This window comes from Mugil cephalus, chromosome 4 (assembly GCF_022458985.1).
Source record: "Mugil cephalus isolate CIBA_MC_2020 chromosome 4, CIBA_Mcephalus_1.1, whole genome shotgun sequence".
Classification (NCBI taxonomy): domain Eukaryota; kingdom Metazoa; phylum Chordata; class Actinopteri; order Mugiliformes; family Mugilidae; genus Mugil; species Mugil cephalus.
In genome coordinates, this window is record NC_061773.1 from 23397902 (window position 1) to 23422682 (window position 24781).

At 42.0% G+C, this 24781-nt stretch overlaps 1 protein-coding gene and 1 non-coding gene across 2 annotated transcripts; both read right to left on the reverse strand.

The window, feature by feature from the left end:
• Nucleotides 1-1091: 1091 nt before the first annotated feature.
• On the reverse strand, nucleotides 1092-8968 carry LOC125006101 (adenosine receptor A1-like). Its single transcript, XM_047581838.1, has 3 exons — nucleotides 7481-8968; nucleotides 4279-4573; nucleotides 1092-3718 (listed from the first exon to the last, which is right to left on the reverse strand). Exons 1-3 carry the CDS (start codon nucleotides 7804-7806, stop codon nucleotides 3335-3337), a joined length of 1005 nt encoding a protein of 334 aa, XP_047437794.1. The 5' UTR covers nucleotides 7807-8968; the 3' UTR covers nucleotides 1092-3334.
• Nucleotides 8969-23719: 14751 nt separating this feature from the next.
• On the reverse strand, nucleotides 23720-23791 carry trnap-agg. The gene has a single exon. It is a non-coding gene; the product is annotated as a tRNA-Pro (tRNA).
• Between the last annotated feature and the right edge of the window lie 990 nt (nucleotides 23792-24781).

Here is a 24781-nt window from a genome sequence, read left to right on the forward strand (position 1 = left end):
GTTCATTACATGTAGCTGCACTTTTTTGCACTAAAGCAAAGGGAAACATTTGGAGTTGTCGTTATTTACCAGGTAATAAGCTATTGGGTAACAGGCCCGGCCCCCTTGAGGTCAAATTGGGCTGTATGTGGCCCCTGAACTAAAATGAGTTTGACACCCCTGCCCTAGATCTTCTATGCTGTAGGTTTTGACAGAATGCCAAAAAAATATGTTGTTAATACTTGAATTTTTACTTTGACTTCCTTGGATCATTTCTTTTCCTGCATTTCACAGAATTTGACATTTTTGTTTTGGCAATAACAACTGTTATATCTTGCTTTACCTCCTTGTGGCTCCATGTACTTTAATAATTATACCTTATCTAGTTCCGAGCAGTGACCAGCAGAGGGCAGCACTAAGCAGTAAATCAGCTCCTGGTAGCCAGAACATCACCACAGTAGAGTTTGTGCTTTTGTTGCTCAAAAAGAAAAATATTGCCCTCTTCTCATGCATACCAGAGGTGTCAATCCGTGTTTTTAGTTTCGCTCTGGTCGCGTGATCTCCGAGCCTCGGGCTCTCTCTCTCTCTGTCTGACGGCAGCTGTTCACACCGGGACGTAAAGGCATCTGACTGCAGAGTTTCACCTCTGTGAGGAAGGCGGAAAGTCTAGGGGGCACGTAAATGCGTGAGACATTCCTTCTGATAATGTTGCAAGATCAGGCACCGTCATCACAGAAAAACAAGGAAAGGGTTACATAAGTTGACCAATTTAAGTAATATAAGAACGCTGCAATATACAATACTATCTATCTACGGCCATGGTAGCATGTCGCTGTGCTGGTGTATACGCACAAACTCTGCACTAACCTTGTGCGTCATGATGAAGGAAATCTGGACTCACCAGACACAAAACCGGCTGGAATGAAAACCACAAGCAGGAGGCTTTTCAGGGCAGGATTTCATTCTCACTGTTAATAATGTGAGTATTTCTCACAGACACGGTGCTTAACTTTAACACTGCATCGCATCAAAGGTAAAAAAATAAATAAAGAAATAAATGAAAAAGCTGCATTCATTAAAGAATTCAGGATGAAAAGTCGACGATTTTCAAATTGTGTATCATTGCTTCTCGTAGTGCTTCTTTATTTCTTATGTTTATGTCATTTCCTACTCACACGTCTCTCTGTTATGTACATATTAGGTTCAGCAAAGTTTTCCAGTTCCTCATATTTTTGAAAAAAAAAAAAAGGTCCTTTAAAGGTCAAAAAATGACATTGCTTTTTGAAAAAAATAAAATAAAAATCAATAAATCTCTTGTCATGCTGCCTGAAACCTAACGCGAGCCGTGACGCCAAGCTACACAAATAAACATTCCTCTCACACAAAGAGTGTGAACCACAACGAGTCACCTCTGTTCTTATGTCATCCTTCCCCTTTGTCTTTGATGTATTTTCCAGAAACATGTCAGAAAACAACGACTGCTTTCATAACACACACGAAGAATCTCCTTGCAGCCGCTTTCGCTCCCTTCTGTCGACCCGTTTATTCACATATTCCTTTACAGTCAGATATATATGAACATTGCGGCATCGTAGCGGCTCCCGGCCTCCAGCATTTGATCGTGGTTGACGGCGTCTACATGTCGGTATCTAAGCTACAGGTTATTTTCTGATATTGTTCACGTACGTCAGAGGATATTGCACAGATCATGGTTATCGTACTGGTCCAGTGATAGTAGACAGATTTACACTTAAAGCCACTATGTGTATATTTTAAAATCGAGTAAATAATAATAGTGATGGTGATGAATAGAGGTCCAGTCAGAAAATGCCTTTTGCCAATCCACCTATCCACAGAGAAGTGGTGAAAGCCTGGAGGCATACCGATTACTCACTGATCTAGTTTGGCAGGTAACTGCTGACTGTGTCCTCCCTTCAAGCTTTCAGTTCACCTTCGCACTCCATTTTATTCAATAAAAACTTCATTCACTAACAAGCCTCCCACTATTTGGCAAGCCTGCGGTTCTTATTAAAACGCTGGCGCCTGTCAAAACGGCTTGAACCCGGTCAGTGACGGGAAATTACAGGTTCACACGAAAGGTTCTCGAACGTGGCGTGGGGAAAAAATTTTTGTCTGGCAGTTCCACAAAAAACATTAAAAATGATACACGTGGTGGCTTCATAAGGACTTAGCCTGGACGAGACGGAGCGAGAGGACAAACACGTGGAGACGTTTTTACAAGAGAAGCACGGGGGAAATACAATGAGCGCGCTGGTTCACAAAGACACGTGTGTGTGTGTGTGTTTGTGTGTGTAAACTGTATTTGAATCAAACATACGCGAGGGCGGCCGTATACGCCGGCCTCCTCGGAGATGAAAAACACTTCTTCAGCTGTATAACCTCGATACAGAGAGGCAGTGGGAAATACTAAGAGCTTACGTCCGTCCCAAAAGAGCTACTTCACACATTCAACCATGAATGCGTCCTCTGTAAACACCTGCTCAGTGAAGCGAACCCCCCCCTCCCCTGACATTTACACATGTGTTAGACACTCTACACAATGATCCGTTTGCAGCAGAGGTACATTGTGGGGTTAAAGTGATAAGATCAAATTGAGCTCACGGAGGAGCTCCGACATTCCTCAGATTCACAGTTCTCTGTTCAGAAACATTACATCAGTGGTTTTTTACCTTTTATCTAATGATCAAGTGTTTTTTCAACTACAGCTAGGAGCTAGTATTAGTCATTCTGTCTGTCATATTGTCTCAGTAACTTAAAGCGACAACCTTCACGTGACGGTGCACCACACATACAAGGTAAAGGCCATGGCTCGGATGAGTGACCACCGGTAAACCAGAGGTTTCGTGTTCGAGATCCTCCCGCGTTTTTCTCCTCCGTGCAGCCAACATGTGTCCGTAAAGGCCACGGGAACTGAAGCTGTTGTCGTTGTCGTAGCACGTGGTGGGATAAATATTTGAGATCATTCACATGATAAAGGCCATGAGTGGATACGCTACTGTTGTTCCACATGTGCTACGAATACACACACAAGTCACCGGTTCAAGTCCGACAAGATGCGGCCGATGAGGAGCCCCTTATCCCATACGACATCATTTCGTCCCATACGGTGGAGAAATCAGAAAGTCCGATTTAGGATCTCCATGCTGGTTTGTAATCCTGTCCTGTCAGTTGCTCGCTGGGTGGAGGGAAATCGTTCAGTCCGCGTTTCGTCCGTCTGACGTCCTTCGATCCCTTTCGGCATTGACAATAAATCCAGTCCTTTTTCATTTCTGTGACCGGTCGCAGCGAAAAACCTGACAGTCGCACAGCAACCCCAATTAGCCCGCCTAAAAGGTCACACATCGTCGTCGTCGTCGTCGTTCCGCCTCAGCCTCCTCTCGTGACTCTGTCCTCTCTGGCTCCCTCTCTGAGGAAGGCGGCCGACCGGGTCCTGACAGAGCACGTACTGCTTCCAGATTTTCTGGAAAGCCGTGCGGAACTTCTTGATGCGGAACGCGTAGACGATGGGGTTGACGGCCGAGTTGCCGTGGCTGAGGATGATGGCGATGTAGATGAGGAAGGCCGGCTTGTTGCAGGTGGGGCAGAAGAGGGTGATGCAGTTGAGGATGTGGAGAGGGAGCCAGCTGACCGCGAAGAGGAAGAGGACGAGGGCGAGCGACTTGGCGAGCTTGAGCTCCTTTCCGAAGTAACGCCTCGGGTCCGTGTGGCTTGCTGTCACCTACGGAGACACGAGAGAAGATGACTGTCAGTGTATATCATAAGTCTTCAACATAATCTTTGGTTGATTAAACCAAAATCTTATATATTTTTATAATTTTCCCCCCACATCAACATGAACATATTATAGTAGAGGAATAAATGGAGGTGGAAGACAGGATCTTTCAGTCAGCACTTTGATTCATTCAGTGAAACAGGAGCTGTCTCAACAGCGCACCGTTTCACACGGAGCGCCACACTAGTCGAGACCTGTCAATCTAAGCCCCGCCCCCTGCCTCTGCCGAGCCGATCACGAGGTCCGCATGTTACATGGTGACTCCGTCAGGTTCTCTGAAATTAGCCAAGAACCTATTCAGGTGAAGTCCCAGACACATGCAGCTACCAGTTAGGTGTGTTTATCTTTATGAAACACATGTCTGAAATAAAAAAAAACTGAATATTTGAACCAGTACTTAATCTCTCCATCAGTTTGTGGGTCCTTGGCCTGAAGAACGTCAAAGACCCCAGATGTAGCCTATAAGTGATCACTTTTGCAGCGGACGACGGGGGCTTTTTTTTCACCTTTTTGTTGAGCTGCTTGTGGATCATGTAGAAGATCTCGATGTAGATGGCCAGCATGACCAGCAGCGGGGGCAGCACCCAGGTGAAGAAGTTGAAGTAGACCATGTAGTCCATGCTGATGACCTGCTCAAACTGACACGTCACCGTCATGTCCCCGGCGCTCATGGAGCCGTTGTCGCGGAGACGCTGCAGGTTATTCCAGCCGAACATGGGCGTGAGGCCCACTACGATGGACACCAGCCAGCACAGCAGCACCGCCGTGCCCGCTCGCCGAGGGGTCACCACCCGCTTGTAGCTATGGCAACGAGGGAAAAGATAAAGTTTTTTTCATTTGTTCACTTTTAAAACAGCAGGAGATATACTCAAATAAAGTGCTGCTGCGTTATCAGCCATAACATTAAAACCGCGGACAAGGAGAAGTAAATAGCGTGAACCATCTTGTGCTAATTCAATGTTCTGCTGGGAAACTTTTGGCACAGCACTCGTGTGGAGGTTACGTAGACATGCAGGCATTTTACTACCAGACCAGACACCCCCGCTCCATCGCTATGACAGCTATCCCCAGCAGGATGCAACCTGACACAGATATATATGAAGAATAGCACAAAGTGTTGACCTGGCCTCCAAATTCACTAGTATCAAGTGTCTGTGGGATGAACATAAGAGGCCCCTTTCCTCAACCCATGGGACCCGAAGGGCCCCCACTAACAGCCTGTTACCAGACACCACGACAACCCTCAGAAGACCCGCGTTCATTCTCTGATGACTCACAACTGTTTTCAATCAAGAATCACTTATCGTCATTATGTGAGGACTTAATGGCCGAGGTAGCTCCTGACTTAAGTAGCGCAAATGTAAAACCATTAGAATAAGCTGAGCTGTGCAGATACAGAGGCGTAAGGTGGTCATAATGTTATGCTAAATCGGTGTAATCTTTGTGCTAAAGAGTAATTTTTTGAAAACAAATAAAACAAATCTCTGAAATCATCCAAAATGACAACACATACTCCCTTTATGAAGCTGGCAACTTTTTTTATCTTGACTCTGTAATAAAGTGCTTTCAAGGAACTATTGTTACATCATTCACTGTTTCCACAAGTGACTTTTATGGGATATTTGCAAATGATCCATTATAGTTTATATCGAGGTGGATGCCATTGTTAAAGTCAATAAACTGGCTTTGAAGGGTTCATTGCAGAACAGTAGCTGTCTACGGTTTGATAATACGTTAGTATTTCACAGCTTTAACTCATCAGTTCTTATGTAATATGTATATGTTGCTGTATTAGACTGAATTATATCATATTGGGTGTAACACACAGGCTCCATCCTGTGACTTTCTGTCACTTGCTGAGTCACTTTTATTCAGTGAGCTTTTTCTAGAAGTTGAAGAAAAACAAGATAGATCAAAGATAAAAAAAAAAAAAAAAAGGATATCCTATGTACACTAAAGGAAACTGTGGGTGTAATCATCATCACTGTACGTATTTCATCAGTACCTCGAGACCGTGAACGAGCTTTCTGTGCTGGACCGTTGAGTGTTGCTGCCTCAGTCAGATGAAATGAATGAAATGATTTAAGGTGCTTGTGTGGCTCGTTTGAGCCGCAGTATTTCTCTCCTCTGACCACAGCTGCTTTCTGACTAAACTGTCGTATTTAATCTCTTTTCTTTGTCTCGTTGAATCACACACGATGTGGTATAAATGCACACAGTCACAGCTCTGTGAGGGTGAGGCAGAAACAACACAGGAGAAATAAATCACAGGATGTCTCCTGTTCTTCTTGTGTGTATAAATATTTATACACATTTATACTGTACATGTAAAATGTCATGTTTTTGTCTCAACCTCAGCTCGTTTGCCTGCCTGTCTACGTACAGATCAGCTGTCCATCTGAAAATATAAAAACAAAACAAAAAACCTGCTCCCTGGATCCTTGACTTGCTCTGGGATCTCAGCTCTTGCTTCCAACTTGGCTAACAAATAATCTCAGACCACATTTACCGTGGCAGTCTGCTTCCAGACACTTCGGCTATAAAAAGCAATCAGTGGCTGTTAAACTGTGTCCCTCCACGTTCCTGGGAGTGGTTCAGGGAGGGGGACTCGGTTTCTTCTGGCTTGCATTCTCACTTGACCACGAGACAGTAAATACGTCTCACTGGTGTTAGAAATCTGAACGTGTCCAAAATTTGATCTTCTGTTCAGGGGGAAGCGATTATAATTCGTGTAACACCCGTGTCACTTGCTATTGATCCCAAATCTGGAGACAGCAATTGACTAAAATTGTAGTTTCAGTTGTGTTTACTAGTGTGTGTGTGTGTGTGTGTGTGGTGCCAGCTTGAGAAATTATGTAATCCATCAACCAACCACCATGCGCCTATTGACCAATCATGCATTCTCAGCTGGTCTCGTCCGAGCTTAGTGTGAAATGAGCCAACTCGAAGTGGAAAGTCTACTTCAGTAGAAGATGGGGGAAGAAGGGGGAAACAGGAAAAGTGCAAAATTATGATAATGCACAACAAAGAAAAAGAAAAGAAAAAAAGCCTGGAGAAATTTGGCTCTTTATCCAGTTAAAACAGGGTAAAGATGCAATGCAACATGCAAGATTTCTGGATGATTCTTATTCAGCTCAGACTGAAATACAGATTGTCTTTTCCAGGAAGGGAAATCTATCTATCTATCTATCTATCTATCTATCTATCTATCTATCTATCTATCTATCTATCTATCTATCTATCTATCTATCTATCTATCTATCTATCGAGATGGAAAAATCGCAGCATAATATCTAGTTTCCCTGCTCTGGTTAAGAAATAAAATATGCATTATTTCTGTTCCGATGTGCAGCTTTTACTTGAGGTGAAGTTATGAATCGTAAATGACAATCAGCCGTGCTTGAATGAATGAATAAATTATCTTTTTTTTTTTTTTTTTTTAATGCATACTAACAGCAGGTAATTGAACGTCCTGACCACTTATCACTGACAGACTGTAAGTCCTGGTACAGACACAGAGATTCACGTCCCATCACACCTATTACCCCACACATCACATCACTTTCTGGGCTGTGGGAGAAATGAAAACGCCGCATGGGTCGCACTGGGACGAGCGTTTTTGGCGAGCGCCCTTGGTCCAGACACAAAGGCTTCTGTGAATTGGGACGAGGTGCTACAGAAACTAGAAGAATTCACCTTTAGGCCTACCTCATGGGTATTTTGACTCTCAGATAGCGGTCGATGGCGATGGCCAGCAGCGCCATGATAGAACTTTGCGTGAGGACGAGCACGGTGCAGGTGAACAGCAGGCAACTGTAGAAGTGGGTCCGTAGTCCTATGCTGATGGTTATGGCGAGCGGGATGACAAGAGCCCCGACTGCAATGTCAGCCAAGGCCAGGGAGACGATGAAACAGAACGTGGTGTCTCTCAGAGCCCGGTTGATGCGCACAGCCCAGACCACCATCACGTTCCCGATGACCGAGGACACGGCGATCACCACCTCCATCCCGATGTAGAAAGCTTTATCCGTCATGATCACGGCACGCCGGACCTCCGTGCGCTCAGCAGGAGAAACAGCCTGGACGCGTCGAAGGAGTTTCCTGTTTGAGTTTGTGGGCACCGTTACTTAGGTCTCGCATGCTTTATGTCCCGCGGAAGCAGAGGTAGGGTCCGTCGCCCAGAATTATTTTTGGATGCGGTCCAGGACAGCTGCGCGCCAGACGCATAACTTCTCTATAGCCTATGCGCCGAGGCGACGATTCCGAGAATGAAGTGGCGGCGGCGGCGGCGGGGGGGCTGGGGGCGGGGGGCAGCGCGGACCCGGTACACCCCAATGAGTCACAGACCGGAGGATTAGTCTACCACAGCCGCTTACATCAATGTCAGCCATGTGTCAAAGGTCGGAAAAAAAAAATAAAGAGAGTGCGATCCCGAGCGTGTCCGCCTCTGCGCAAACCAGAAGAGTCACATTAATAGTTTTGCCATCAGCCACTCCCTCGATACTTTCTGTATCATTTTAAGCCAGATGTACGAGCGCTGCGTGATGACTCTTAGAGCTGCTCAACCTCTGTCACCCGTTTTTCCTGCGAAGCACATGCGCGACTCTGTGGGAGTGGACGCGCCGATTCCCGAGAAGAATATCAAAACACGAATTCGCACGACTGTCGCGTCTCACACTTTCTGGTCATTATTAAGATGTATTTTAAGTGTTAGGATCCTCATTTGGACCGCAAGACTACTCCAGGAAATGTGCTTTTAAACGTGAATTCAGGTCACGAAGTCTGTTCTAATGAAAAGTGGGAAAGTATCAGCCGTGGGCTGGCAGGCTTTGAGACGGAAGACAGTGCTGGACAACATCAGCTTGTTATCAGTGGGAAACAGCTGGACATTGCCGCTCCTGCTGCTGCTGAAAAGAAAAACACAAAACAGGTGCACACAGGTGGACCCACATAGATGGAAAGCATTAGCAATTTCCAAGGGGGAGGATGCACACGAATCCACACACACAGAAAGGGTTTGCATTGTCCCTGACTGTGAGCCGTCCACTGGCGTTAAATCCGACGACCTGTTAACAGACAGACAGACTCTGACCTGTGTCCCAGCCTCCAGCTCTCACCTTGAATACAGTGACGGTCCTTCCCCCAGGAGTGATTCATGCCTGCCTGTCTTTCATTTGTCTGCATCCCCTCCATGTCACTTTCACCTCATAGCCCCAAGTCATTTCCACCTGTATGGATGAAACCATCAAGCCAGGGACCCTGAGCTCATGGCCTCTCTGATCAAGTTTGCTAGACATTTCAAACCCTTTTTGCTGATAAGGAAACACACTTCAGACCTGAGCTGTGAAATCTTTTAAATAAGAACGCAGAGGAGCCTGAAAAAAAAAAAAGTAAAGAGCCTCTTTAGTGCTGCCAATCCATTTTCGTTGTTGGTGTGCAGAGCCGGGTCTTCTCTATTCAGCTCCTGATTTCTGGATTTCTGGTGATAAAAACAGACACCGTGATAAGTCTTAGGCAACAAAAGAACGACTGAGCGACTTCTTGAAAAAGACCTTTTCATATGTAAATTCTGCTCTTATACAATACGGGAAAAACATTGCTTGTTGTCAGTGTTTCTCACCACACTTTCACACATCCTCCCGATTGGCACCAAGAAACAGAGATGAACTTTCACAAATGTGTCACATTTTATTTATTTATATTTTTTTTACCACTTAATAATGATTTGTGTTTTATTTGCGGTTCATTAATGGAATCATAGGCTTGTTGAAGATCAGACACAGCGAATTAAAGCTCTGCCTTTTGGGTTTTGGTTGGTCTGTATCCGTGGTCTCCATCTTCAAGATCTCTTCTCCATTACTCAGATTTTATTTGTCGAGCAGCTTGGCTTTAAAAAATACCGCAGTGATGATGCATACACCCTTAACAAGGTCTTGCTCAGCTTTGAATCCATGCGGAAAAGCACAAACAAATCGCTTTCCTACCACCCCTAATTATGCATCTCACTTTTGTTCAGTGGACCGAAGCACATGTTTGTGCGTGCACCAGTGGATAGAATTACAGAATTACTTTTGCTCAGTCAGTATTCCCGCAGACAAAAGATCATATCTTTCCTGGAACAAATTAATGATGAACAAGAATGGATTTGAATCATGGAGCGCTGACCTTTTGCAAAAAATAGAAATATGTCATGCTCTTATAGAGCAGGCCATTCTCACGAACATTTGATGACACAAATGTCTTTTTTTATTTGAAGTGGTCAGCACCGTATGTGCTAACAAACAGGAAAAACCCTATTTGGTTGCTTTTAGCTCCGGGGATGTATCTTCTTCTGTCTGCTGCCTGAGACCTGTTGCTGTGTGCCGTCCACTGTAATAACACTGGTGAAGAAAAACACATTAGAAACAGAGGTCTGCGCCAATCGCAGGAGTGTCGACAGTCTCTGAAAGCAGATTTGATTAAGACAGATCAAGGCTATTTTTCACAATGGCCCACTCTAGCTGCAGGCTGTCAGGTCCGGTCTGTAAAAACCCACCGCTGAGCCGACAGGTGCAGGTGAGCAGCAGGAGAGCCCGATCTAGAGGAGGCGGCGGTGAAATGAAAGCAAAGCGGATATTAATCAGCTTCTCTGTCATCCAGCCGCCCTCGACCGGGAGCCTCTCACGTGCACTTAATGTCATGTTGACGAGCCAAAGATGCTGCAACACTAACACCAATCTCTGTAACGTTTGCTGCACCTCCCACCCTCAGCAGCACCTCAACACTGTGGTCCTGGCTCCGGGCATCGCTGCCGGAGCCGTTTATCTATTACACTACCACTACTTTAAAAGCAGCTGTAGGATGCTCTTGATAATATCATCAGAAAAACGTTCCTTTTTCCAGTGGTAATTTGGTTAATGTCAACCTAAATATGAATATTGATTGTTTTACAATTTATTTTTACAATTTAAGACGCTATTAAAGCCTGTGATTCAAACTAATGCTGCTAATCTCCATGTTCATCTGTCACTTTTTGCCGCTCAGTGGCCGTAACCATGGAGACTTCGCCGGCTGTGACGTCACATGCATACCCTCTATACGGGTCTAAAGACACTGATACTGAAGAGGCCACTCCATGGTCACATTTTTCATAGATCGGCATAAGAATAGTGAGGTGATAAAATCCCGGTGTTTCTCCATTCATGAAAAAGACGAGGAAATTGTTAGTGCTGTAACAGAAGTGATGACAGTGTATCTCATCGCCAGTGTATTGACATATAGCTCAATAGCATTCGTTGTGTCTTTTCGGTTGATAATATGTCACCGTTTTTCCTCATTTCTTTGACTCAGGAAGTTTGACACTTACGTGTGATCAAGGCAGACGTTTACGCTGAAACAGGAACCAGTTTGCGCTAAAACAGGAACCAGGAATTCTGCCTTCCTGAGAAGGACACACTTCTTAGGAACACGTTTTGACAGTGTCAAGTTCCTGCTGAAACATGCCAAGGCAGGAGTTACATCTCCCTGTTAAGTCAAAGAAATCAGTGTCTTTAAAACAAAAGGAAAAACAGTAACATGCATTGATATATACAGAGTGTTATTCATACTCGTGGCTCTAAGAGAGTAGTGAACTGAAATCCAACGAAGTGACATGACTCTCCTATAATGGGAGTCCACAAGTCATGTCTTTTCAAGAAATGAGCCCACATGGGCCGGCTGAATGTTTTCCCAATTTGCGCGGAGAGCTTCCATTGTGCCGAATCCATGCGGTGGCTGTTGAAGCATGACAATCGAGAGCGAGAGAACGTGCAGCTCCTCATCAACCCTCTCCAGCCCTAAATGGAGGGAATTGTTCACTTTACTGCCGGGGGTGAGCCTCGTATTATGAGCACTTCATTCGCTGACCTCCGGGATGAAAAACAACACGAGCCGAGTCCCTGCCGCTCAGCCGGTCCCGTCATATCGTGGGCTTCATATATTTTTAGGATTCATTTCAAGCGGCAAGTCACGATGTAGAATTTCTAGGTTGGTTTACAACTAAAATCTGTGAAGGTTCTCAGTCATCCAGGGCCTCGTAATTCAGAAGACGTTTTGAAAAAAAAAACAAAACAAAAGACAACTGGACTAGTGGAGTTCGGAGAAGACATTTCACTCGAGTAGCTTCTTCAGTTGTGAGAGACTGGTGGGAAGTTGAGGTCTAAACAGGAAACTTTGTGAGTAAAATCCACAACAAGTTTATTTTTTTTTTACCCGCAGAGTTTCCGATTTAAACCTCAACTTCCCACCAATCTCTCACAACGAAAGAAGCTACTCGGATGAAACGTCTTCATCTCCAAACTCTACTGAAACAAACATCAGATGTAAGCATCATACCGCAATAGCAAATAACTCAAACAACAAAGCAACGATAACAGGGAAACATGGGAAAATGGCCCCGAATCCAGGCTTCTTTCCAGGAACATCTCATCTCATACTACCGCTTAATCCTGCACTAGGGTCGCGGGGGTCGCTGGAGTCTATCCCAGCTGGCATCGGGCGAGAGGCGGAGTCCACCCTGGACAAGTCGCCAACATATCGCAGGGCTAACACTGAGACATACAACCATTCGCACTCACACCTAGGGTCAATTTAGAGTCACCAATTAGCCTAACGAGCATGTCTTTGGAGGTGGGAGGAAACCGGAGAACCCGGAGAGAACCCACGCGAACACAGGGAGAACATGCAGACTCCCCAGGAATAGATGCAGGGAGCAAATTATTGATTCTGGGTCATTTTATTAACAGCATTTGTTTTTTTTTTTTTGTTTTTTTTAAGAAAATGTGTTGTAATATCAAAAAGGGAACACACTTTTTGATATTACAACACATTTTTACAAGTGTCAAACTCCTGATTATTTTAAGTCTACACAGGGCAAACGCACCGAAAATAAGTTGCAGTTAATCCAGTTACTTGACAATTAATTGACAAAGGCGACGTGGGACCATTCATGGTTCCAGATTACGAATTCTGCCTTTGATGGTCTCTGACTGTGTGGAAATCATTTCTGCCTGTGACCATCAACCTGTACAACCCTTCACTCTGAGTGTGCATGACCCATATTTATACTCATATATATATACTGATAATGTATAACAACTCATGTTCACTGTATTTTCATAGTATTTCCTTATATACTATTGGACTCTGTAACAGTGCAATAATTTCCCAGCTGTGCATGTTCAATGTTATTTTAGAGCAACAACTCGGAACACGTGTTCACTTATGCTTTTACATATTGTTATATATATTTCTTATATGTTTTACACTTATTCTTATGGCCTACATTGCTCTTTCCCCCTGGGATCAATACAGTAATTGCGATTCTGTTGCTGTCTTGTATAGCAGTCGTGTTTTGTCTGGTGATGAAGCTTGACTCGGCGAAACTCAAGTGAACCGTGCACCTCCGACTTCAGAGTCATGTCGTATGCAGAAGTGCTTAGATGACACTGCAGTTGTGTGGTGTATCAGAGATGGACGGGAACAGGAAGAGAAGAATCTGGTGAACAACTTCGTCTCGTGATGTGGCATAAACCACCTTTTGATTAAAATCAGCTGAAACCAAGCAGATGGTAGTGGATCTCTGGAGGTCCTGGTGGACCTGGGTCTACAGCTGGATCACAAACTGGACTAGTCGGCAAACGCACACTCAGTACAGGATAAAGGTCAGAGCCGTCTCTATTTCCTCAGGAGGCTAAGGTCATTTAATATGTCCCAGAAGCGTTGTCCTCTTCTACACTATAGCGTGCTGGGGGGAGGAAGATCTAAGAAGAAGGAAACTCACAGAGGGACAAACTGATACATAATGAGGTCTCTAGTGGAAGGGACGGAGCTGGAGTCCCTGACACTGATGGCAGATGCAAAAACCTCAGATGTCCACCAGAATCTACAACGAGAAACTCGTCAGTGACAGGCTGAAGGAAAGATATTTAAGTATATGACTTAAATATCGTTCATATCTTCAACCTCTAATTCCTTCTGTTTCCATGTAATGATGCTACTGTCGATCTTTCTATAAAGTAGCAAACATTTTGAGCACTTTTATACCGCATGCATCAGTCCATCTCATTCATTAACAACAAACCAAGGAGCTTGAAGCAGAGACTCACGGCCAACTTTGCACCATGTCAGTGCGATCTGAAGGTCACGCCTTGATGATGCCAGCGGGACCACGTCATCTGCAAAAACAAACACAGAGGTCTGGCATCTATCACATGCCCTCATCACATCAGCTGGACACTGAAATCTGGTCCTTGAATCTCATAAACATCCCAGGAGTTTACGAGAAGCCGTGGTCTTTCTATGGAAAAGTGGAGAAATGGCACAAGAATGAATTAAACCAACATTCTGTATCTTGGAAAAAGTTTAACAGCATCAGTCGTCGTCACAGTTCGAATCTGCCTCCCCATTTCCTGTCAATTAAAGGCAAAAAAAGCCCAAAAAGAGTCATATTGATCTTCATCACTCACATACATATAGACTCGATGTCACTGCCAACCGGGGCCACGCCCCCCTAAGTAGCAAAAACATCTATAAGAACTAGCATGGATTTGGAAAAGTGGATAAGCCTCAGTTTAAGTTAGTTTAAGTTAGTTTTAGGTCATTTTTTGTTATAATAAATGGAGCTTAATAGAAGATGCTAACGCTAAGAGCTTTACTGAGAGGAGACATTGGCCATATAATACTGTAGCATCCGACTGGACGTTAAAAGGATGATGAGGAGTGATCACCAATATTCCATTTATTGTTTTATTGTTATTTATTGTCCAGAAAGAAATTAAAGAAGTAACTTAAGGTACAAAATACAGCATAAATTAATATTACCTGACACTAAATGTGAACCACAACACCAGGTTTCTGTGCCTGGAGTCCAGTTGTTTGTTCTAATGCATCGATTTACTTCTCTTTTCTTTGGGAGTCGGAGATATCTGTGAAAATATATCTCTGGCTGCTTTTCAAATCTGCTGGTTCAGTCATTCCTCCCAAAGCTCTTCATCTTATTTTTTAAATTAATTTTACAATTTAGACGCTATTAAAGCCTATGATTCAAACTAATGCTGTTAATCTCCACGTTCAACTGTCACTTTTTGACACTCAGTGGCCGTAACCATGGAGACTCCACCTGGCTGTGACATCACGCGCAAACCCTCTTCACCAGGGGTGTCAAACTCATGTTAGTTCAGGGGCCACGTACAGAACCATTTAATCTCAAGGTGGCAAGACCTTTAAATTATTACAACTTCAAATGTTTCCCTTTGTTTTAGCACAATGATTATAAAAAGTACTGACATTTAATGAACTGCACTATTACCAATCTTGGTAACACTCATAATGTTTTATAAGGTGTCTATAAAGCATTATAATGGTCATTATTACCATCTATACATATTCACAAGTCTTCATAACCAACTTCATGATGCATTATGACAACTAGTCATGAATGATTATAATTTTAATCTGAATAGTGCATTATAAATATGTCAGTATCTGCCTAGTCACTTGTTAATTTTATGATGCACCACAACTACTTTGCTTTGCTAAATGTGTGTAGTGATGCATAATGAGTTTTGACTTCTACTATAGTCCTTTATATCTGTAGCTATAAGTATATGTAATAAAGTTATAATAATGTATACATCTCTCTACATCACAGTTATAAACAGCAATATCATAAGTGCTATTTGTCAGCTCTAAGTAAAGTGACAAGAATATGATACTATTATTAACAGATATAAGTTACTATGAGTAATTAAAAGGTGCAATGAACTAAGTCCTGAGTCTGGCATCTTTACCCCATATACACAACATTATAAATGACTAGTAATCATGGGTCACACTTTACCCAAATCTTTTATAAACAATCAGATGTTTCTTAAGAAAAAGTCAAGTGCAGTTCCTGTATGACTCAATGTTGTGTCATACCCACAGCTCTCACTAAAATTGTGTGAAACCTAAAAAAATGTAGTTACTTTTATTGGAAAATGTGCAGTTAATGTCTTCAATGTAATTGTTGCACTTTTGCAAATTCATCTCGAGGGCCAGATCGGCTGCGCCAGAGGGACACGTGTGCTCTATACAGAAAGCGAAATGGACTCAGCGGTTATTTCATGCTTAACTGCTACATGCTAGGGGCGCCCTAGCGAGGATAAGCGGTAGTAGAAGATGAAAAGAAGAAGATACATCTTAGTTTGAATTTACAATTTTTGAGGAAGTTGGTTCTGTTCTTCAAAAGCTGTCGTAACACTTCATTTACCACAAGCACCAATGAGCTGTTTCCTGTGCTCATACACAGTAACATCATCATACCCAAATTAACACTGTAAGAGTTGATCTTAACACTTTTAAAGTGTCTATATGGTTCCACACCTCAGAGTGTTAATTTAACACTTTTTCAAGCATTGGTACCTTTACACTAAATTAGTGTTAATTTGACTCTTCTTGTAGTTAAATTTAACACACTGCCTAACAGTTTTTTTTAACACTTTTATGTAGTGTTAGCAATTAACTCTCTCAGAGGACTATTTCTTAACTACACAAGTGTTAATGTTACCCACATAACACTTATAAGGTGTCAATATAATTCTTATATAATCCTACAAAAAACACTTGGAAAATAAACTTTACTAAAATAAAAAGCTAGTCATGCTTGGCAGTTCAAAAACTTTTATTTTCAAACTTGCACCACAAATATTAGAACATGTAAGGCACAGTGTAGCGTTAGCACCACTTTAGCACGCTAGCTAGCAACTCCGAACCATTAGCATCATCTTATCACGTTATATGAAAACATTAATTTTCAGACTTGCACCACAAATATTAGAACATGTAAGGCACAGTGTAGCGTTAGCACCACTTTAGCACGCTAGCTAGCAACTCCGAACCATTAGCATCATCTTATCACGTTATATGAAAACATTAATTTTCAGACTTGCACCACAAATATTAGAACATGCAAGGCACAGTAAGGCACAGTGTAGCGTTAGCACCACTTTAGCACGCTAGCTAGCAACTCTCACGTTTTACGAAAACATACATTTTCAGACTTGCACCACAAATATTAGAACATGCAACAGTAAGACACAGTGTAGCGTTAGCACCACTTTAGCACGCTAGCTAGCATAATCTTAGCACGTTTTATATCTACACTAACACTCGAGGTGTTAAATACAGGATCAGAGTTTAGAGTAAGAAGTTCGAAGTTAATATTTAAACATTTACACCTAGAGGTTTGATTTAGTGACACTTCCCTTTTTACACTCGGTTTTGACAACAACCATTTATCGACCGAGAGTTAATTATAATGGATTAACTCTACCCAGAGTATAATTAACTCTACTAGTGTAACTCTAATTCAACACCAAGAATTCAACTCTTCTCAATTTGCTGTGTATCTTTCAAAATTTTGTTTTCCCATGTGAACCCTCAGAGTACTTCAACTCATTAGTGTTTCTGCAAAACAGTCATAAACTATCTTGTCAGCCTTTAGACAGATTGTTTTGTTCCATACTGAAACTATTCACATAAGGTCACATAAAGATTGAATCTCTTGAGGCTCCCAAGTCCCACTGGTTGGTAGGTTTTATTTAACGCAGATATTTCTGAGAAGTGCAGCAGGCATGACGTGTTTTGTCTAATCTGTGTTGTGTTTCAGCACGTCTCATCCCCCAGAACACCAAATGTGTAGTTGAAAAATTGTGTTTTTAGTCCTACTGCACGTAAAGCAACTTTTCTCACTTAAGAACATGTCAGGCAACAGAAATAGAAGAATAAAGGCATTTAAATTTGCATGAGGACAGCTGTTGTAGTTGCTGGCTGCCATTAGAGGGTTGTGCGCGTTTGAGATTTGAATATCTTTTAGGCTGGGTTTTCTTTTGCTCAACAAGAACAAGAAAGGTGAGGAGACAAGAACCAAGGTTCCTGTTAAATTATTGGGGTCAGTCTGGGGCCCAATTCTCCCTTTGGTTGCGAAAGGTTGTGGGTTCAGTTCCCAGATGAGCCCAAAGCAGAAAATGCTGCTCGGGTTAACGATGCCACTGTGGAAGCTGGCAAACCATGAAAAAATTCTGGTTTGTAGTCTCACTGAAAGGAGTTATTTTATTTATTTATTTATTTTTGTGGTTGCTGGTGTAGATTTTGTGTTGAAAATGTCTCTCTCTGGATTCCTTTGTCAAAGTTGCTGTGCTGGTTTGGCAGCCTCGCAGGTGCAATGTTTGCTATCACGCAACAATATCACGAAGCCTTATCCAACAGCAATTATGTTTGTCATGCGGATATGCAACATCCCTGTCATATTTATTCATATACATACGTATGCGCTACGTTGATGGTACAACCTGAACCTGAATCATCTAAACCAGGGGTCTTCAACGTTTTACAGGCCAAGCTGATTATGTAGGGACCCCCTGCCGACTAGGTGTTCTATATTAAACTTGGCCTAGTGCAAATTATAATTAGACATTATTATTATCAGTCTGCATTCAGTATTAAATTATTCAAATGATACACAGATTCAAATATTTTGTTCAAGTGATCCCTTTTGGCCTCAGTAGTTTGCTGATGGGAGTAAGCTGCACTGTTAGCTTCTCTTCTGCTAATATTGCAGCGTGCGTCTGGGATTTTACCTGGGGACTGAATATGCAGCCTCTTGATTGGCTCCGCGGCGGAAGGGGGCGGGGCCTACTGTGTACAGGAGGATTAGATTGACAGGACTAGTGTGGCGCTATGTGTGAAACGGTGCTCTGTTGAGGCAGCTCCTGTATCACTGAATGAATGAAGTATTGACTGAAAGATAACTCCATTTATCCTTTTACTAAAATATGACGGATTCATGTTAGTGTGTATTTAAAGAAATTTAAATTTGTTGGCGAAAATAAAGAAAAAATATATACAAAAATGTCTGATCAACCAAAGATTTTGCGACCCCCTGCAGTACCTCCGTGGACCCCCTAGGGGTCGCGGATCCCCCATTGAAGACCCGTGATCTAATTTCGGGGGCTCGCTGGTCTAGGCCCTCAAATCGTACCAATTTGGGGTAATAGAACTGTAAGTAATTAAGAAAAATAAGCCAACAATAAGCAAAAACTAAACAAAGGAGAAGCTGCTTAGACCAGGTGTCTCCCCTCTAACCATGCACAGGCAAAAACTAAACCCTAAACAGGAATAACAATGAAAGAAACATCACCAACATGATAAATCAGTAAAACCAAAGATGCATAAACAATGATTCCTGCTGCAGCGTCAGGGAGAAGAAAGTGTGCGTGAGAGAGAGTGAGAGACATGATTCCTTCCTGTTTATCAGATCCCTCCGATTACCATGGATCAGCTTCACCAGAGGGAGAGAACACAAGACAAAACATTTAACCAGTCTTTACTGCTCTTGACCAACTGAGGGGGAAACTAGAGCCTGAAAATCTGAACAACGTGCAGGGTAAATCAGTTAAAGGTGAAGTGAGTTTGAGAAGTTGCTCTGTGCCTTGTGCTACAGATACAGTCGGTCTGAGCGATGAGGAAGCGAAGGCAGTGTTTTCTTTAACCGTTCAGGAGTTTGATCGTGGCCCGAGGGTAGAAACTTGTTTGTGAGTCTTTTTGTCCTTGATTTCCCACTGATGGAAATCTTGGCTCCTGTTGATGTGGCTCATTTTCATCAGCCACTGAAATAGCTCAGTGAGAATACTCTCTTCTTCAGAGTTAATTGGAAAACAGAAAGTATTTTTTCTGGGTAAATGCACTGGCACTTCCGTCCTCCTCGTTCTTCCTGTGAGGGAAAACCAAATGTTTCTTTTTCCCCCCATTCTCCTAGTTCCAGACGATGAAAAAACAAACTAACCCAAAAAACATTCTCAGACCTGTTTTTAAAATGTTAAACATGTTGATTCTCTGTGGAGCAGTGACGAAAAAGCTAAAACAAGATATTTTTGACAAGGGTCACTCACCTGGAATTGTCCGTTTGCCTTTGACCTTGTTTTATGAGAAATGATACGACATTTCTCATAAAACTCAACTCAACTCTGTAAATACCAGTAACTGCCGTGAAAAATATTTGAAGTTTCCCCCATTTAAAGCTATTCCTGTGCTCTCTCGTGGCCGCATCGCCGTCCTCTGCAGGGCAGGGGACTGGAAATTTGCAAGTAGTTGCTCTGTTTTGGCCTGCGAGTGTGAGAAAATACCACATCTAACAAAGAATAACAAACATAGAAACAAATACGCTCACTATTCACTAATCTACACTGCATTATATTACATTCTGTCACTGAGTTGATTCATTAAATGACAAACAAAATACTTAAATTTGTGTGCAGAACACAAACGAGCAGAACACACACCAAAATACTCGTTGCTCTTGTCAAGGCCTGAATCTTTACACTGAAACCATGGTGGGAAATAAAAAAGTACATGAGAAACCAATTATAAGACAATGATCTACAGTAAGGAATGATCTGTTTGGCTTCATCTCATGGGAACAAAACGGGTCAAAGTATGTCTGGCGTCACTGGGTGACCTTGGCTGAGGCAGCAGCACGACAGTAAAAAAACGCAATGCAATTTTAATAAGGGACGGGATCACAAGAGCTGGTGTGTGCAGCAGGTGGGATTACAGGGAAGATGGAAGAAGATTGAAAGCGATTGTGATGCGAAGAGAAGAGCGGATTGGTTGAAGGCATCTTCTGAGCGAGGGTCTAAATGACGGAAGAAAAAAACAAACAAACTGAGGAGCTGCAAGGACTGAAATACTCACTCATGTCACTGTTTTCGTGATTAATTCTCACCAATCAGTTATTCATTTGAGATCAATTAGTTTTTGTTATTATTATGGCCGTGGTACATAAAACGCTGGGATGCCAGGTGTGTTTTGAAGTATTTGAAACGGAGCAGCGGAGCCAGTGGAGCATAAATCTTTGAGGAAGCGGGAGACGGATCCCGAAGGAGAAAATCCGCTGCCGGTGATGGAAAGGGTCAGACGACTGAATATTCCTGGGCAGCGATGCCTCGCAGAAAAGTAGTATTTTATATTTATTGTACTGTGTCACAAAGGGTTTCAATAGATTTAACTGCATTCAGGTTGATGTTTAATGGGCGTTAAACAGGAAACCTGCACTGCACTGTGAGAGGATGATTTATAGAATAGAATAGAATAGAATAGAATAGAATAGAATAGAATAGAATAGAATAGAATAGCGTGTCCAAAAACATACACAGACATCAACATAACACACTGACAAAATCAACAGTGTGAAAGGAAAAGAAGTCTGGTAATATACAAGTATACAACTGTATTACCATGTGTTAATATGTATTTACATGAAAAACTATGTGCTTTACTTCTTTACTATTTACAATTTTTACACGGGAGCATTTTAACATTGAAGCATTAGACTTTGTACAGTCTGAACCTCTGAGTCCTGCAGACTCCGTCTCAGTTATGTTGGATCCAAGATGTTTAAACTCGATCCACAACAATTGGGCCAGTAAGATAAAAGAGTAATAACCAATAAGTAACAACAATGTTTTCGATTAGTTTTCAATCTGCAAACTAAAATGAAATTTCTCAAGAAAAATAAGTGTAATTTGGGCTCATTGCTGTCTAGCTGTCTAGTCCTGGGTCTCAGTGTTCTGTCATAAATAAAACATAGGCCAGATTAAACCCTCTAGGGGGCCGCTCATGGCCCGCGGGCCGTATGTTTGACACCTGTGGATTAAACGATACAGCGCTAGAGTGCAGTTTACTAAAAAGAAAAACCTTTTCCTGTCAGAGGTTTACAGAAGTAAGAACATTCTCTGCGATGGAACAGAAAACCTCCACTGGTTTAAGGCATCAAAGAGATTAGAGACTTTACCTTCTTTAACTTCCAGTGCTCAGTTCTCAGACACATCACAGAGAATGTGATATCTGCACTTGTAGTTTCCACTATGAAAGAAGATTCAAGTAAAGACAGCCACATAGAAACACTTTGAGTTCCCCAGTTTGATCATCATCTTAAAACAGGAATTCTGGTTACGGGCTACACGTCTTAACTGATTTGAAATACCTAAAGAGACGCTAGATTTAACTTCTATAAACTAAGGAAACAGCATTTAGTACCTCTGCATCACAGGAATGATGCCACGATCACCCATCAGCCTCATCTGGATGGTGAAAAGAGCGTGTGTGTGTGTACACTATGTCAAAAATGTAGTTTTAAATGCTTCTGTTTCACCATTTCAAACATGTGAAATCAATGACCTTAGCTAAACAAAGACATAAATGTTCATGTTCAATGTTCAAATCACACGTATCTCCTAGACCAACAAGACACAGGGGAGGTGTTTTCCTTTTCTCTCTGGGTGTGTTCATCCATTTTCCTTTTACTTTACAGGCTGTAACAGCTGGAACAAAGAGCTGACTGTAAAAAAAAAGGCAAATACATCAGTGTGTATAAGCATAAAAACCGGAAAACCACAGCAATGCCATTAAAAATGAGACCGATGAAACTTGCTGACGGTACCAGTGTGCCAGCTTCCACAGTTGGTTCTATCCATTAATTTTCCTGTTTTCAAAGTCACAGTGACGCCGATATATGTGATTTATATAGTAGCTACATCTAGCTCAACAAGTCCATTGATATTGGGACAAAAGCATATGTTTGTTTTTGTCGTGCTAGGGATGCTTTACCAGATTCCTGAACATACTATAACTGTATATTTACAATAGTGTAGTATGATAACTTCATGAAAACCCATGTCCACATAAGCAACCGAGTGCAATAGATAATGGGAGTTAAAACCAGTTCTAGCCCAGTAGTGGCAAATGACTGATTTAATAGCAGTAAATCTGTTTACAAGAAAACAAAGTCGCACAATTAAAGGCACTTTTTTCAAATTGTCTTACTCCGAGAAGTTATGGTGGGTTTGCAGCCAGGATTCGAATCCTGAACCTCACACACTCGAAGCAAGAATCGTACCCATAGAACCTCAAACATCTATTAGCGACTTTATTAGCAACATTTATATATTTTCTCCTACGATACTGTGTGAGACTTCAAGTTTCATGAAAACATGACTATAAAAAGAGAAAAATATATATACAGGAATAAGATACAGATGTTGTACATGTGCAGGATCAAACTGTTTAAAGAGCACGTCTATAAAAAATAGCTGGATGAGGTTTTTGTGATATTGCTTGATGATAGCATCCATCTGTGTTGCTGTGTTAGCCCCAAAAAACAAAACAACGGTATAAAAGTAAAGGCTGAAACAGAATCAGTGAAGAAGAGTGAAACAAATTTGCTCATGGTACCAGTTTGATAGCTTCCCGTGATGGATCCATCAGTGCGATTTGGCCACAGGGTGAAAGAAATAGATCATAATTTAGATCAGATAGTGATGGTATGAAATCAAGCAGCACCTTCTTTTTGTTGAACAAGTCTCAAAAACAATCTGTTTGTGTTTGTCCTGCTGGGGAGGCTTAACCTGATCCTTGAAGGTAGTGTCACTAAAATTACATTTCAGTAAGAGAAAACTCCAAATCTGTGTCTAATAAAGTGCGATTTTAAGTTCCTCAAAAAAGCATTTTCTAAAAAAGGCAAATGGACTTTTGAGTTTTGAGAAGACGTTTTGCCACTCATCTAATTAGCTTCTCCATTTAAAAGGGACTGAGTTTTAAATAGATGGGTCTAAGAGGGGCTCCTTCCTAGTGTGTTTTGGGTGGTCCATAAATACATGGGGTCACTTCCCCACGGGGTACAACTGGTAGCAAAGGAGTCTGTCGATTGCTTTCTCCTTTTCCAACTGTTGTAGGTATATTATTAGTTTGGTTTTGTAGGTGTTGGTGAAACAATAGAAAAAAGTTAAACCATATTAGTACTGAACAGTTTTGATAAGCATGGACACCAACGTCACCTTAATCTACACAAAAGCTCAGATTTCTTCTTCCACTGTGGTATAAAGGAAGATTTAAGGGCTCGTCCGGGATTTGAACCCGGGACCTCTCGCACCCTAAGCGAGAATCATACCCCTAGACCAACGAGCCACAAGAAACACAATCATGTGCATGTTGTTTTTTTCTGAATAGAAACCAATATTTACCAAAGTTTCAGTTTGTGAGCAACATGAGGAGAAGTGCACACACGTCTCCATTTTGATCACATGCTTTGTTAATTATGGACATTCTTTGGTTTCCCATAATGACTCTTTGCCGCTAAAGTAATTTCCAAAGCCTCTGCAGGCACCAAGCCTTTAATCCAATTGTTTCCATGGCGCTTCACTTTCCCAGCATGCCCCATTTAAAGTCAAGAAGTTCATGTTTATCATATTTATGACCATTTGACTGTATTTAATTTAATGTATTTAATTCCTGACATTACCATGAAGATTATAATGTGTGGTATATTTGAGGCTGTAAAATAAATAAATAAATATAAAATGTTTGGATTACTTGGATACATGCAGCTCTGTCAGTTATACACATAACTCATTAAAAATGAAAACAGCTACCCAACAATATCTTTTAGAGAGCAATAAAAAGCATATTGGTGGGTCTCTAATTCCTTTCTATCTGACAGCCGTGATGGATTCAGCCATAAAAGAGGCTGCGCACAGACCGGCCTTGTAAGGTGTGATTGAGTTCAGATATTGTAATGCATGGCGAGTGTCTGTTTGTGTTTACAGCATAATTTGTATTCATTTCATATTAAAATGGAGAGTCAGACATTTACTGGTGTTACTTTAAGGCACAGGGAGCTCGCATGAGTCCATGTCAATTATTTATCTATCTAGCACGACATGGCTTTTATTTGTTGCCTTTCTGCTGATGTGGTCTCAACAAAGCTTTAGCATCTTGTTTTTGTGGCCCTCTTGAGACCCTCCGTGACTATAGATTACATCCTTGGTAACATCCTTGAATCGCTCTTCAATCAACTTGTTTCTCACAGGGTTTTCATATGTCTACGACATTTTAAACAGACAGGCGTTTTCTCATTGTGGTCATCTCAGTAACCGCATGTGACGTCCTACTTCATGC

Excerpts from the sequence above, each read along its gene's own strand:
- LOC125006101 (XM_047581838.1), bottom strand. The coding sequence starts at position 7,806 with ATGACGGATAAAGCTTTCTACATCGGGATGGAGGTGGTGATCGCCGTG. Across the intron at positions 4,574-7,480 it reads AGAGTCAAAATACCCATGAG|CTACAAGCGGGTGGTGACCC; the intron begins GTAGGCCTAAAG and ends TCGTTGCCATAG. Across the intron at positions 3,719-4,278 it reads ACAAGCAGCTCAACAAAAAG|GTGACAGCAAGCCACACGGA; the intron begins GTGAAAAAAAAG and ends GTGTCTCCGTAG.